Here is a 15,158-nt window from a genome sequence, read left to right as displayed (position 1 = left end):
AAAAATATTATTATTAGGTAACTTTGGTAAGTTTCGAAATGTATAATATTTATATAGGACGAAAAAAACTGTAGTATATTTAAGAAGCAAAAACACTGTAGACATAGAGCATGATTAATTGTCCATTTTCACCTTTGATTACTATAGTTGTTTGTTTAGCAGTCCCTACTCAAACCAATGACCCAAGTGATCGTCTGGCTTTTTCTTCTATTCACAGAACCATGATAACTTTGACGAGACTGTATACGTACACAATAAGCCAGTACAGGACGTTCTCTTTAGGTGGGTATTATCAAATGGGTACGAAGTTCATTTGTTTAATAAATCAATTATTTAATTCCCTCGTCATTTGTCCATCCGAGAGAATCTACTTAAATTTATATCGCTGAAATCACTATGGTACAATATCAATAAGCGAGTATAACCCTACTTTTTTTTTAAATAAAATTTAACCTATCACAAGCAGATGTTCAGACGGTATTGATCCAAACCCTTGCTCGCACAATAGATTGAGACCAATTGCTATATTGTACTAGTTAAGTTAAAATTTCCACTTGCAACTTAAAATATTGGAACATATTAAACTATGCGACATCAAAGATCAATGCCTGCTAGACGTCTCATAACCGTAGAGGTAGCGGATTGGACATGTGGCTCGTTGTGCGGACAAGTTACGTTGATAGTTTAAGTCTCGCACCCAATGCCGTATCAAACTGAATTGTAACTTATCATTTAGTTGACGCATGACGTTTCCAATAATATTGAACTTGTACGTTATCAGAATTCATTCGATCCCGATGATGGACTTGTTAGTCTTGTCGTCTAATAGTATAGATTGCTGACAGAATTTGACTTAACATTAATTTTCGTAATGTATGGCTGTATTTACGAAAGATAGCCCGATTTTTTTTGCTACAATTCGTCATAGATATACATAAGATAGCTACAGAACCCGTAAGGTGGGCATCCCCGGCATTATAAGCACATATATTAACAGTGGGCTTGCCATATCGAAGACATCTCTGCCACTTCCTGGTCTGGCCATGCTTCAGGAAGATCGCACGTAAAGATGTTGTCTGTTTTAGATGCAAATTTCTTAGAATGAAGGCCCATTTTCTGACAAAATCATATTTGGGCGTATGTGCGGATTCGAATACGCGACTTCTGCAAAACTGTAATATGGTATTAACTTCGCTGCCACATCAACCATCGCCAACACGGTTGAGCTTCCTCGCGAAGCTAAAGGCAAGAACCGCGTATCAAATGGGATCCATTGATTCTAGGACGTTTAAAACCATTTGATTTACTTACCAACTCCACGCTTTTATATGTCTTATCTACGGGCTATAAGCCAACTAGCTGTCACTTGTATAATACACTCTCGATAACGGCCGAGTTAGTCTAAACGTGCATGAAAAATCCCCAGTCTTTATATGAAATAGAACATTTTAGAATTCTATAACTTGTTTTTACGTAACAGCAGGAGTCCACATGTTCGACCATGTAACTCGATTGCTATTCACTGGTTGTACGATCTGCAGGAGCTTACGAAATGAAAACACCAAGAAGTACTTAATACGTTGTCCTCGCTTACTATAGGCAGCTAGTAGCATCAGTCACTGCAATATAATTACTCTCAAAAGTCCGAATTTACTCAGATAATGAATCGCCACCTCTCCGTCGTAACGAGTAACCAAGTTCTCGTTCAGTAACCCACCTTTTTCCGGTGCATATACTCTACAAGGTAAATACACATTGTTTTTTTTTGTCAACGCTGTCACATAACAGGAATTAAGTGAGAAATAGCTTCATAAGATATAATTTTTACATGTGGAAATAAACAACCGATCACATGTTGAAGATTAAAAAAGATTAGTCGATTAAGGCTTTTATTGGTCCCGCGTTCGACCAGGCAAAATTTGCTTATGTTAGCATAAATGCGTCCGCTTCTAAGTCAACCTGTAGTTTTTGTTTCATGATAATTATTTCATAGAATTTCCTCGTACGTGTCTAATCACCTTAGTTGCACATTATACAAGCGACGCAACATTACATTTGTTTCGATATCAACCTTCCAGGGATCAGATACAGAAGAAATTCTTGCTGATCGAGAAGCACGGAAGATCTAAGCCAACCAACAGGAGCTTGACCTAACTATCGCAATTGGCCGTATCCACTACCGAAAAGTATAGAAGAGCTGCCCGCCAAACTGCCACCCGAAGAACGCTTCCTTTTATTCGACGTGTGAACGAAAACGTTGTGTGGCGACTGTTGAACCATCTTAGCTACATCGTACGTTTGGGCTGTATTCAATTGTAGATTTAGCAGTTGGACGAAATCCAACTCGACTTAGGCCACTCTAACACACAGAAAGCCTAAAAGCCTCCGATATAAGCCTGCAAGCTGGACGACGTTAAAAAAAGACGTAGGACTGTTACAGGCGGATTCGGCAGACCATTAAAATTGTATACTTTTGAAATTGAAATTGAAATATACTTTTGAAACTAAAATTGTAAACTTTTGAACTACGCGCCACTACCGGAAGAAATTTAGCTGATGAATATGCCAGTCTTGCAAAAACTTGTTGGAAAGGTTGAGTTTAATTCTGAAGCTTAAAAAAAAGATCTTTCAATCTCAAATATCAATGCCTAAACATCGTCAACTTTCGACTCCTATTCAAGCCACAACGCTACAAAAATTCACCGAAGATTAATTAAAATATTAGACAAGGCGGCTTTAAGTGGAAGCACAATACAGAAACGAAGATTTGAGCATGGAAGACTAACGGACAAAAAAGTATACGTCAGGACCTGAGGGACCGCACTGTCAAAAAACTAAAATCTGAAATTTAATAATCTTTTGCCGGTCGAGATTCACTGGCAATTCACCCGTAACGAATTACAGAGCTATTATCCAAAAACTGAAAATGTCGAAAGTGAGCAAAGAATTGATTTCATGTGAATTGACTCGAGGCCAGCTGGAAACGTGTGTGGTATACTTTGCCGACAATTTCCGGAACTTTCATCAGCAAGAAGTCTGCTTAAAGGCTGCGATCGCTATAGACAATGGCTATCTCTATCATCAGCCAAAGATAGGCCAGGCGACAGAGTGGCGTCGCCTTAGAAAAAGATCGCGTTTGGCAGCAGTATCGAGTACGCTCACACGTAAGGTGACGGCAGTGGACATCATGGCCTCTGCTACCACGAGATACTCGCCGAAAATCAAACAATGAATACAGCCCGCTAACTCATGTAGTTCAAGAGGCTCGTAAACCCTTGGCACCACAATCAAGAGCACGCTGTCTGGTTACTTAATGACAACGCCAGACCCCATCGCCATGCCTCAACTAATTCCTGGATTTGGCAAAAAAATACGGAACGTCAGCTTCAACCCGCCTGTTCTCCCTGGGTTTCTGGGCGATTAATGACAAATACATAGCTGTCTATTACTGGAAGTCTAAGTCTACTGCCAGAGCACCAGGATAAGTGTTTAAAGAAAAATAAAAGAAAGCGTTTCAGTGACACAGTAATTTACCACGGCGGGCGTCAGTTATGGGACGGAAGATGGTTTATAGATCTAAATTTATGTCACTTCAGTAATTAGCAGTGGGGCAACTAGAGTTGCCCAGTGCCCTCTAAAACCCAGCGAGTGTTTAGATATGCTTATAGCAAAGGTATCGGATCGTAGCAAGTGATTCATATCATGTAACTGCGTTCAATAGCTACATTTGGAATAGCAGAGAAGATTTGTCCCAAAACCTTGCATCATTTGTGTGATATCTTACATACTATCCCAATACCAATTAGCCCAATTTAACTATTCCATTACGTTGAAGTCTCGACAGTGAAGGCTCGCAAACAAATTTAAACTATCCAGAGGTCAGTAGTTTGAATCGTGCTAGGTAAAATGGGCCCTTATGTGTGATCTCCTTTTCAATAAACGGTCCTTGTTTCGAAAAAGTTTAATGTGCCTGCTAAGAGAGAGATTATTGTAGCTAGCGATTTTTATTTGATCCTATTCCGCTAGGTAGTTTATTACAACAACAAGGTTAATACTATATACTCTATATAAAGAGACATTAGATATTTTTGGGATTAGATATACTAATAGGCAAATCAGGTAGCTCTCACGCTTTGATATATATAGATTCTAATTAGGTGCACTCCTTATTGTTACAGAAACCCGGCTACTTTTGATCACACTATCCATCCTGAAACTACGTGAACAATCTCAGACGTAATAAATTGCCAGGCTGATAGAATATAGTTTAATAGAGATTAATAAGTAACGAGACCAAATTGAGTAAATGACTGCAGTAATACAAACTGGTTCGGCTGAGCAAAGTCTACCCGTACGTTCCAAAGTGGAGGCTGTTTTATTTTTATCAGTGCAGAAAACTGGGTTCTTATGATGCAATCGCAATGGGCTGATTTTGCCAGGCAAGACCCTGTAGAACTCTATCTTTTTCTATTGAAGGACAGAATACTTTTTCTCGAAACAGAGCCGATTGAAATTTCGTTACGTATTTGTTAATGTTTTTTTACGTGTGCTTCATTCATGACTGTAACATCCAGTAATCTGATAGTCAGTTTCTAACTCTTCTATTCGAAGAGATGCTCTTTTTTGCTCGAAAAATGAGAGATGCTCGAAACCTGCACAGCTGGCAACAAAAAAATGGAGGTACTATTCTGTCTGTGCTTGAGACAACCAGAACTACGAAAACTCGACCAGCGAACTGGGTTTATTTAATGCTGAACGTTTATTGCTTGCGTGATATACGTAATCACTTATGCTAATCCTGTTTGAAAGACAAAGTATGCATTGTGTAGCTAGAAAGTGCGCTGTTAAGCCATATATATATTTTTTTTCCACGCTAATGTGATAAGGTTCCTACCGGTATTAATAGCGTTGCAACAACTGCTAGAGCCAAAAAATGTTCTTTAAAAAATCGCAGCAAAAAGCCATTTTTCTAAAATATATATTACTCTTAGGCAATAACGTGAAACACCTAATAAAACCATTAAATAATATGAAAAGAAACATTAGCTCTGTTATTAGCTACTAGAAAAAACTGAGTGTTAAAAATATTCGTTTTATAGGATAGTTAATTGTTGCTACGAAAAATTTGTCCAATATAGGACACCTACCCTTATTAAGCCGCGTTTATTCAGATAGATTACATATAAATAGATTTACAAGTTCCCTGAACCTATTCAATATGACGAAGTTACATACAGTGCTTCAATGTGAGAGTCAGTTTGTCTGTATTGCGTATCTACATCGAACTCTATACTGGACGCAACATTAAGCACGATCAGATACTTTCGGACGCACTAACTGAGAAGGCCTTCAGACTAGTTCTGCTGCTTTTTTCAACGCTTATCTCTTCTGCAATTGAGTGCTGTCTTAATGCGTCGACATAAAATTATCGGCTTCTAGTACTATCGCTGATAATATCATGCACCCATTTACGATCTCCTTCTGAGCGTTAAATTTAAGTGCGAGGCACTTATTTAAAATGTCTTCTTTCAAATTGCAAAGTGGTAGACTACAGCTGCTGCGATACCCTTCAAACGCTTTCAGTTAGAATTGGCTCGCCGGTATTAATGTCATAGCGATCCGTGACAGGCGGCGAGACAAAATAAGCCAGCCTCGCACACGAAGCGAGTACTGCTCCTTAATGAAACGCTAGTTCTTTTCTTCAATAGTGATTGCGTGTGCGGACTATCTGACCAGGAGGGAGAGTAAGGACCTTACGGATGCTTACTCACGAAGAAACGCCTTTGCTTCCTGGAGTTTTGGGTAGGCTACGTGCCCTTTATGCAGTATTTTTCTTTTGTTAGAATTAACGATCATGTTTTAATGGCAGTTCCAATACCGCCAGCAAAATGCAGGGTATTCTAAAGGTAGACGTAACTGCATGGTGCAGCTTCCTACGATGCAGCCCAATGGTATGATGTGCTATACAAATGGCGGCATACCTTTTCAAGGATTTCCTATAAAAGCTTTCCTCATAATGATTCCTTTTCCACTTCGCCAGGCAGTACTCAGTATTGCAGAAACGTCTTTACAGATGGCCTTGAAAATAGGTTTATTCCATTCTGTGACAGCGAACTCCAGATAGAGTGTCGGCCGCGAGATTATATTGCCCTCTTATACCACCGTCGTCTAAAACTTATATTTGGTGAAACGGCCGCAGCGAGTAACAGATGTCCCAAACCTGCCAGTAAAGATAGGTCGGTTGTATTGATATGAATTGAATTAACTACCCTCTTTGCACAAGGGGCTATAATTGACGAAAAAATATAATCCAAGTGCTAAGGATTCGGTATCGCTGTACGAACGCAATCGGTCTACGTTTATTTATGGAACAGCGCGCTAATATAGTAATAGTAATAACAGCAATAAAACATGAAGCGCTACATTAATGCCTTGGGCGGATAAGGGCCTCGTTCGAAATATCCGAAGGCCAATAACATATCCCTTTAATAAAGGCATACTCGAACCAGATGTAATAGACAAAGCCTTAAAAATGAATATTTTATTTATGTCTGGTTGTTGACCCACATTATTACTTCTATACGATAGAACGATGCACAGCCTAGGCTCTCACCGTCAAAGGATGTGGTTGGAATTTATGTACTACCGATTTTATTATACCGCCATTATGGTCCCTTTGATCTGTGGATCGTCCAATACGTCAGCTCTTCACAAAGACCTTTCTCTGCGTGTTCCCTTGAAGACACCACTAAGTATCGCCAAATAGTTCAATTTAGATACGGTGTTTTCGATGCTTATGATTGTCGAATGACCACGTGGACTAAGATTTTCCAGTGGTGCGGGTTCTCTTGAATAAACTCTTCAACAGTTCCACCCACTACTCATACGATACAGGTACAAAATCTGGGTAGCCCAGTAGGTCGTTCAGTGGAAAATAGTTAAAAGGCTAGGCCATATGAGAAGTACTTTGTTGCGGGAGTACAATAGCTCGTTATAGAGATTCTCATTTACGTACGACTACCGAAAAAAGGTTAGAATAAAGTTACTTATTTTGTTACCATGGTCGGGTCTGAATTTGTGTGTGGTAAAACAAGCCCGAAGGCAGACGGCTGGTGGCCCATCTGGTTGAATCAACTGAACATTAATCGACGTGGGTGGCAAAGAAGACAGTCTTGAACAGCTAGAGTGCAGCTGCTTGCAGATGATCCCTTTCACGTGGTTACTTGTAAATACTTGTCTTAGCAAAACCTTCACACCTGTACCACTATGTATTTCCCCTTCTTGCACTAATCTCATAATATTATATTTTCATCCGCCTAGCTGTTTGTCGTCCAACAATGACATGGTGCCTTTTGCTAGCAATACTGGATTATAGTTTGGACCATTGTACATCGGCTTTACGACAACGGAACAGACCACTGCTACAAGTCAGCTGTCTATGATGAACCCGCGGTACGTGAAATTCTCACAAAAAAGTAGCCGACGTAGCCAACATAATGACAAACATTATTCTTTTTTTTTTTTTTTTTTTTCGGAGCACTGAGGTAGCTGCAGGTCTACCTGTAGTAACAGGGCCGTTAGGTACTGAAATGAGAGGATGTTTCGGACGGAAAGAAACTACAACGCCACCAGAAGGCATACATTAAACATATATTCTTAAGTCGATTTTTGAATTTTTACGCTCCACTATACTGTTTTACGTCATCACATGCATGCATACCATATGTACATGACAAGTAAGGAAAGAAGCAGCCATTAAGAAATACTCAATTTTTCTGTTAGCGGAAGGAACTCATATCTGCGCTCATTGCACTATTAGCATTAATTTCATGATCGTTTAGCAAGCCTTACTCAGACGACAATATCCCGCTCCATTATAGGGCTTAAGAGTAAGGTGACGCTTAGAAAAGATGTTTTCGCATCTGTACAAACAAAAAAAAGAACGAATAGGCCTATAACATAAGCATAACAAATATCAGTGACAACTCCACCTTTTCCCCTATGTTCCTAATTGTGGGCTTAGTTCTACCTAATTCCGAGTCTGTTTCTGAACCTCTTGGTTGGTAAAAAAAAAAAAACAATGCGCATTGTGGAATGAATTTAATGTTGAAAGCACATAAAAAGGCACTGGGGAAAAACGATGTTCCTGTATAGATACACATGCAACAATACTAATATAAAGTCACATAAAGTGACTATCAGGATAGTTGACATAGTGAATTTATTTTTTTTTAACGGAGACAGTTTTGCTTGGCTTTCTGGTCGAACTGTATCTCGACTTCCCTTATTTCTTTGCTCAATCGCATTTCTTTAAAGATATGTCTGCGTGCGATCCTTTGTGTACTTATTCTGTGCACGTTGGCTAACGCACTAATTGCGCCAGAGATTTTTACTAAGCAACTGTTATATGAGCGGTCATTGGCTTCAAGCGGAAATCAAGCACAATTGCACCAGGCATTGCGTAAAAATAGCAGGTTTAACGTTCAGACCCGGCTGTTATCCTATACCGTCTTTGGGGTTTCTCAATAGCTGACACAGATGCTTCTGCAGTTCTTGTGTGGGGGTAGCAAGAACCCAAACAATCGAGGTTCAATAGTAACACCTGTGAGACTGCATAGCCGTTTTTGCACTTTTATTATGTTGTCCTTGTCTCGCTTAGGCGGTCAAGGATGCGGTTGTCACAATCCCCAAATCGGTTTCTACAAACATGTAAAAATCCTGCTCAATAGAACGAAAACATTTCAATTTTGCTTTGCTTCTCTTCTCTCAAAAACTGCAGAGTCCCCAAAACGACTCAGAGTAGTACTGGCAAGCAATTTGCTAGTAACGGTTGTATCTGTTTGTGTGGTTCCTTCACGTAGTTATGACGATAACAATGACTGTCGTTATATTAAGGGCTTATTATATATTATACATATTATATTATATATGTTCAAAACAATTACGGCAACTAAACTGTAAAGCTTCTTTCTAGGCCACGCTGGTCTCATTGCGCTCCATTATTTGTCCATCACTATGGCAAGTCATGAAGCAATAACATTGATTCCGTCAACCCGTCACCGCGCTGCTTAAATCTGTAGATAGGGCAAAGGCTAAATAAGAACAAACTCGATTTTTCTGTCTTCTCTAGAATCCCGAGCTTTGTTATGTTTATCGTGAGAATTTTTATGATGATAAAATGTATGATTATGTCTTTCAATTGACTGGGCGTGCTTTTGACTTAGCTGGATTTGCGGTCGGAGTTCTTATTCGTTTTCTAATTGCAAAAATAATATTTTGACACATATAAAGTAAAGCCCGAAGAATTTTCAAGCTTCAACATGTATCCAAATGCTTTAGACGCCTAAAAGTATACATTGTCTAAGTTCGCTACCAAAGGCTGCAAGCGCATAGGGCCTCAAATAGCGGTGGTCTGGTGAAGTCGAGAGTAAACAGCAGTAATGGGTACTATTGTCAAATGTCAATAGGAGAGCTTCTCCGGGAATGTTTCCAGGTTTACTCTGTGCTATCTTGTATGTACTTCTAATAGTCGCCTTGCGTTTTTGTCAAATGTAGGCTCCTAGTTAAAGGGTGACTAGTAGCAGAGTGACAGAAATTGGTGCATCGGAACATGTGCGAGTACCAGCTACCAGAATGTCTCGTTATTATACAGTGTCAGCGCCATACTGCGTAGATAAACCGTAATTGCGGGAACAATCATAAATGATGCATAAGTTTCTTGCTATTGTGTTCTTGCAGATATTGTTTGCCTCTGTACATAACTTGTTTTCTGTCAAATACGGTGTACAAGTTCAAAGTTTGTAGTCATCAAAGGAAATCTCGAGCCTAAAAAATCTAATAGCTAACTTAAACGAAGCTGTATAATGTATACCTGTATATCCTTTTTACAGGAGAAACAGCTGTTACATCTACGCCATTTTACGAAAAACCTGCGCACATAAATAGTATATCGATTTTAGGTTTCGTCATAGAAAAGGAAAATGTATATTTGCTAAGTATCTATTTCGCATATACCTTTTCTGTACGCATTCCCGACACAGTAATCGTCGGATATCTGAAGCAAGCAAGCATAGTATCGAGGAAAGTTACATTCTGCGTCACAAGGAAATAATAACAAGTGCCTCCCGTTGTAGTTGTCATATGTTGATACAGGAAGAGGTCGTCCTTCGAGTACAGGAAATGGATTAACTCTGTTTGAAAATATATTTACGTTAAGAATGCGCTGAATGCGGTAAAAGGAACGATAAGGTTTTTCCACTGTCAAAAAACTCATTTGAATTAATGCGCCCTCTAATGTGAAATGTATGATGGAGGCTATTTTTAATAAAATTTCAGCCACCCATTGAGCCATTTTATGTTTATCAAATATAGAGTCGATGGCTAAATACATAAACGTCTCTGGAAATAAAAACATTCCTGACACAAATGTCCTGAAGCGCTTAAAGATAGGGAAAGTAAACAAGCTGACATAAGCGAATATATATAAGTACACTGTATGCTAGCGGCTCAGAGAGTTAGAATGTACGCCGTTACCATTGTCGGATAGAAAGGGTTGTTTATAAAGCAGTGCAAAGTGCTACGGAGGAAAACGCCGTGTGAATAGAGGGGGATTTGACGATGAGCGAAGAACGAGTTCATTGGGAGCGTAAACAACCACAGCAAGTCCGGGATGAAGGGAGAGTCGAGGTCACTGCTAGTAACCGCTACATCCGTAACCCTTACCGCCCGACCTTTCATTGCGTCTGGTGTGCATTGTAAACATAACCAACCAGTTTTTTTCTTCCGTTTATTAATACGATCAGCTGAAAGGTCTGGGCATTTGCCGTACATGGCAGTAGATGAAAACTTGAGTCGTGCTTCTTAAGTTTTAATCGCTTCATGAACCACCCCAGTTACTGTGGCCACTCCTTGCACCCAGAACGTCAAATAGCTCTGATGAGTTTTGATAGAAGCACTATGGGTGGAGGGGTATGGAGTCAGACAGGAGTCAACCCTCTGGTCTTGAAAAACTGCTTACGCTGTTGATATTATACACTCCGTAAATACATAGGATGACGAGGTGGAGAGCGACGATCATGGTCGTTAGTCTAGCATAGTCATTGTCATTGCGCGCCTAGTAAAAAGCACTGGGGTGCCGTTGTGGCTTCCCCATCTTTTCTGTGTCGTCAACGAGAATGCCAGCGATGGCGGGCTTGGGGTGAATTGGGCATCGGGTGACAAGATCTCTGCCCAGGCAGCCAGCGACCGCTTCACATGCGACTAGACATACACACATGGCTTACCTATGGCTATGCGTCTACGCAACGCCAATCTTGTCGTCCTTCGTGTTGCCTTGTTTAGTCGCGGTTTAGATCGCTAAATTCCCTACTTTTGTATGCCATCAAAAGCGATACACGGAAAATTACGAGAACAAACGTAAATGAATAGTCCACTTATATAAAATATCGGATGGTCAAGCTAGTTGAATTGACAACGTTGACTCCACTAGAGCCCGATGTAGAAGCACGACTCTCCTTGTCAACAAGTTTTTTCTTATATTATTATTATGTGCATTATTATGTGCATTATTATATATTATGGCCGACACGCCGTGTGTGCACAGAACATGTGGCAATAAATTCTCAATAAAAATGTTAAGCGCGTTGCAGGTAGTCAACCCTGTGATTTTTCGTAAGCTGAGGTCAAAAAGAGTTGAGTTTGAGAACGGGCCAGAGCCGATTTCGAGAATTTTAGCACGGTCACGTTCAGAGGTTTTTGTTAAAGCATTAGTTTCGGTCATGACCAGCGGTGATCCGGATGTGCTGCTTTTTGGAAAATTATCTTCTTTAGTCTTCCACCTTAGTGAATTTGTATTTTACCAGTCATCCATTAAATAGTCAACTTGGTAAATATACCCAATCCCAGCGAATATTACCGAGTTTTCTTTTAATAAATAAGAAGCGTGTATCTAACTAGATTTGGGAAGGTAACGGTGCGTCGACATTTGCGATACGGCATGAAGCTTGTGAATTCATATGTCAAACCTGGACAACGAGTTCCGTTCCACTGTTTTCTAAAAATTCTGAAGTAAAGTTTCAGAACAGAAGGAAGAGAGTTCTGCTATGTGGGAAAAAAGTTGGCGCGAAACGAGTTTCACTATATGGGAAACCTCGAGGGAATGTTATTGTAATTACATGTGCAATACTTACAAAGGATTCGCAGTCAATCGTTTAGAGACCAGACAAGGAATCCATTATAGTGTCGGCTACTTGTACAACTTTTTTGGTAAGTTAAATTTTTCTTCCTTCAGCCTGCTACGCCCCGTGAGCTGTGAACGCTGTCTGAAATGATAACTTATAAGCACCGAATTAAATATAAGGTAACGTACCTTTCATATGTATACTGTAGCACAAATTTATTATACATATATATATATATATATATATATAGGAAGAATAATTTCGCAGCAATAGACGTTGTAGTTTACAGTTTCTTTAACAGCCTAATTTTTTATGTAATAGTCAATGAACAGCATATTCAGCGTACTATAGAGTGTGTACGTGCAGAAAACTGGTTACATAGCCTTTTGTATATGTTTCTGTCATTCTTTGTGTGGCATTTGCAGGAAGATCGTTTCGGCCTCATCAGCTAATTAGCAAACCCCTGTCGATCATACAGAAACACAGACAATGTCCTAAACGGTAGCCTGCCGTGTTCTTCTCTGTTTTCGTCCGATGTTTGCTTGATGTGGCCTTTCTCTAACTTTGCCATTTAATTAGATTGTCATTTACCTAGTGTTCGAGTCAGAAAATAGGTCTACATGGTTAGTGGAAAGGTAAGAAAGCCGAATCGATGGCTACAAGGACGTTCACTTGAAGTAGCCTTTCGACCTGCCTCCTTGTGTTCCAAACTTCTTGCCGATCGTTACCATCGACCGTAATATTTGTGTCACCAATAATTGCCAATCGTTAGCGCACTGACGGTATTTTTTTGTTAGGTCAGCTCGGTCACATAGCAGACATCTACTTAGAAACTCGCTCCTTGTTAAGAATAAGGTAAATCGAGTCGAGTAGAGCTTTGGTGTTAGACACAAAGGCTTTTTCAAGGTTGCCAAAGTTTCTAACAAGTTCGGTTGAATAGGTTTTCTGTATAATTCTGCCACCAGTGTGACAATGGCTTTTGTCATGGTGACAATAAACATTCGAGACATCTAGAAAATCCCTATTTTAATTTGAATGGCGCCTTTTTTTTTCGAAATTGTGACATGAATTCAGTTTCAAAATGGACTGGCTATCGACTGGTTTGAACGTGGTATTTAGAATCCACATAATCGATAGCGCATGACAGAGACGGATAGACGCTTCGAATATGCAGACATGATGAACCTTCGGGATGGCAGGATACAATTGTAAGCCTGCGTTGCTACGTTTTCTCTGGACGCGGAGAATGACAGAAGACAGTAAGGCTTTGTAGGTTTTAATAGATAATTATTAAGAATAGTAGTATTTAACTGTAATAACACGAACGAATTATTTTTAAGCAATCAAAAATGGAAAACCTTGAAACCGAATATTGCAATGGCTCTAAACCTTCCATATGTTCGATTATGAAGGAACTAGAACTAGTCATTTTGACTGCGATTGAAAATTCTAAATGTGTAATCTTCTTTAAGGGTAAAGTACACATCAGTTTTACGGCAGTACGTAGAAACTTTTACTACCGTACATGCAGCTCGGGCTGAGGTTTCAATATGCTTATATTTAGCTTTACCTCACATTTAAATGCCATATGGATTTCCCAACTGCAATCCCCTATGTGCAAGTGAAAAAATTGCGGAAGGCTTTTTTAGGCAAATAGCCAAAAAGCCCCCCGCTCCCCACCTCTGCTGTAGTTTAGAAGAAGGAAATGGCAAACTGATGTGTTGTAACGCCAGCCCGGCTGCAGGATTATCTAGCAGATCTTGAGTCATGCGATGCACCTGATCCTGAACCAGGTCTGATCCGCTAATGCGAACTGAGTTCTCGGTATAGCAAATTATAGAGTGCCCGCATTAAGACTCCTTTTCTTTGAAATAAATTCAGAGGTGTCTCGAAAAAAATGAAAGCACGTTTCTCGTATGATCCAAATACTAAAGTAAGCTTCCTACCCGACCTTCTGGGTGTTTGCCTTTGCCTTTGTCTCCTTGTCAACAAATGCCCTGGGAAGCATTTTATGTTCATCATAGCCAAATAATTTCAAATCCAATGTTCCGAAGCGCACTCAGGCATAGGTAATAATCACATGCGCGAGCTTATTTGCGACAAAGATGCCATCTAATTCACAAGCGTTTCCTTGTGGCAAGCTACTTTCTTCTTATTTCTGTACCGACGATAGAAGTGGATGTTTTTCTTTGGTACGTGAAGTTATGCTGATCCCGATCTAAAGCTCTATCCGTAGGATTTACTAGAAATTTTTCTTTGAAATGACGCGTTTCAACTAAAATCGACCGTTTATAACTACAAACAGCGGATGTTTAACGATTTCGAGCCTCTTTGTCTGGTCGTTTTTCTTTATTTCTGAGTAGATGTTATTAGGCAAACATTAAACACGAAACAAAAATACACCGAGATTAAGTTGTGCTACAAGTGTACAGGTAGAAGTTTCCAGACCCAGCGTTTCGGTTTGTTGAGATAATCTAACTCCGATTTGAACGATATTTTATCTAGGAATTATTAGGCAGAATTAATACTGCTTGTTACATTATAAATTTCCAGTCCTGAGTAAATTTGCGGGCCCTACTGAAGAGTGAAGTGCCATTATGTGCGCGACGCGATCGCGTGACAACGAATGAGAGTCAATGAGATTATTTGCCAAATCACCAATTTATCATTTTCCCAAAACTTCTTCCACTGACGAAAAAAAAAGATTTAATAGCTTTATCGTTTTGCTGGGGTATATGCAATGTGTGAAGGCTTGGTCTAAATATTGCTCTGTTTAACTGAAAGGAAAATCGTTTAGTTGATCGTAGTCGACGTAGGGACGTTTTCAGGATACTCGACCAAGAAGAAATGACGCTTGTCAACTCTTGCTTCCTACTTGTCCTCACAATATGCATTAGAGCTAAACGATAACACGCAGAAAGCCCCGTGTCTATAGCTTTATAGGGTGCGCGACCGACGCATTGGTAAGGGGCGAACCTT

At 39.7% G+C, this 15,158-nt stretch overlaps 1 protein-coding gene across 1 annotated transcript in view; it reads left to right on the top strand.

Moving 5' to 3' along the window:
- The window catches only part of LOC111254531 (cholecystokinin receptor-like), a 68,820-nt gene extending 64,833 nt beyond the window's left edge, over positions 1–3,987 (top strand). Inside the window, exons 8-9 of the mRNA XM_086985189.1 lie at positions 218–282; positions 2,079–3,987. Coding sequence (XP_086841315.1) covers positions 218–282; positions 2,079–2,154 — 141 coding nt within the window. The 3' untranslated portion in view covers positions 2,155–3,987. The remainder of the gene's footprint in view (positions 1–217; positions 283–2,078) is intronic.
- Positions 3,988–15,158: the final 11,171 nt, after the last annotated feature.

Source organism: Varroa destructor, unplaced genomic scaffold (genome assembly GCF_002443255.2).
Source record: "Varroa destructor unplaced genomic scaffold, Vdes_3.0 BEIS01000001.1, whole genome shotgun sequence".
NCBI classification, from domain to species: Eukaryota; Metazoa; Arthropoda; class Arachnida; order Mesostigmata; family Varroidae; genus Varroa; species Varroa destructor.
This window is presented reverse-complemented; position numbering and strand designations above follow the sequence as displayed.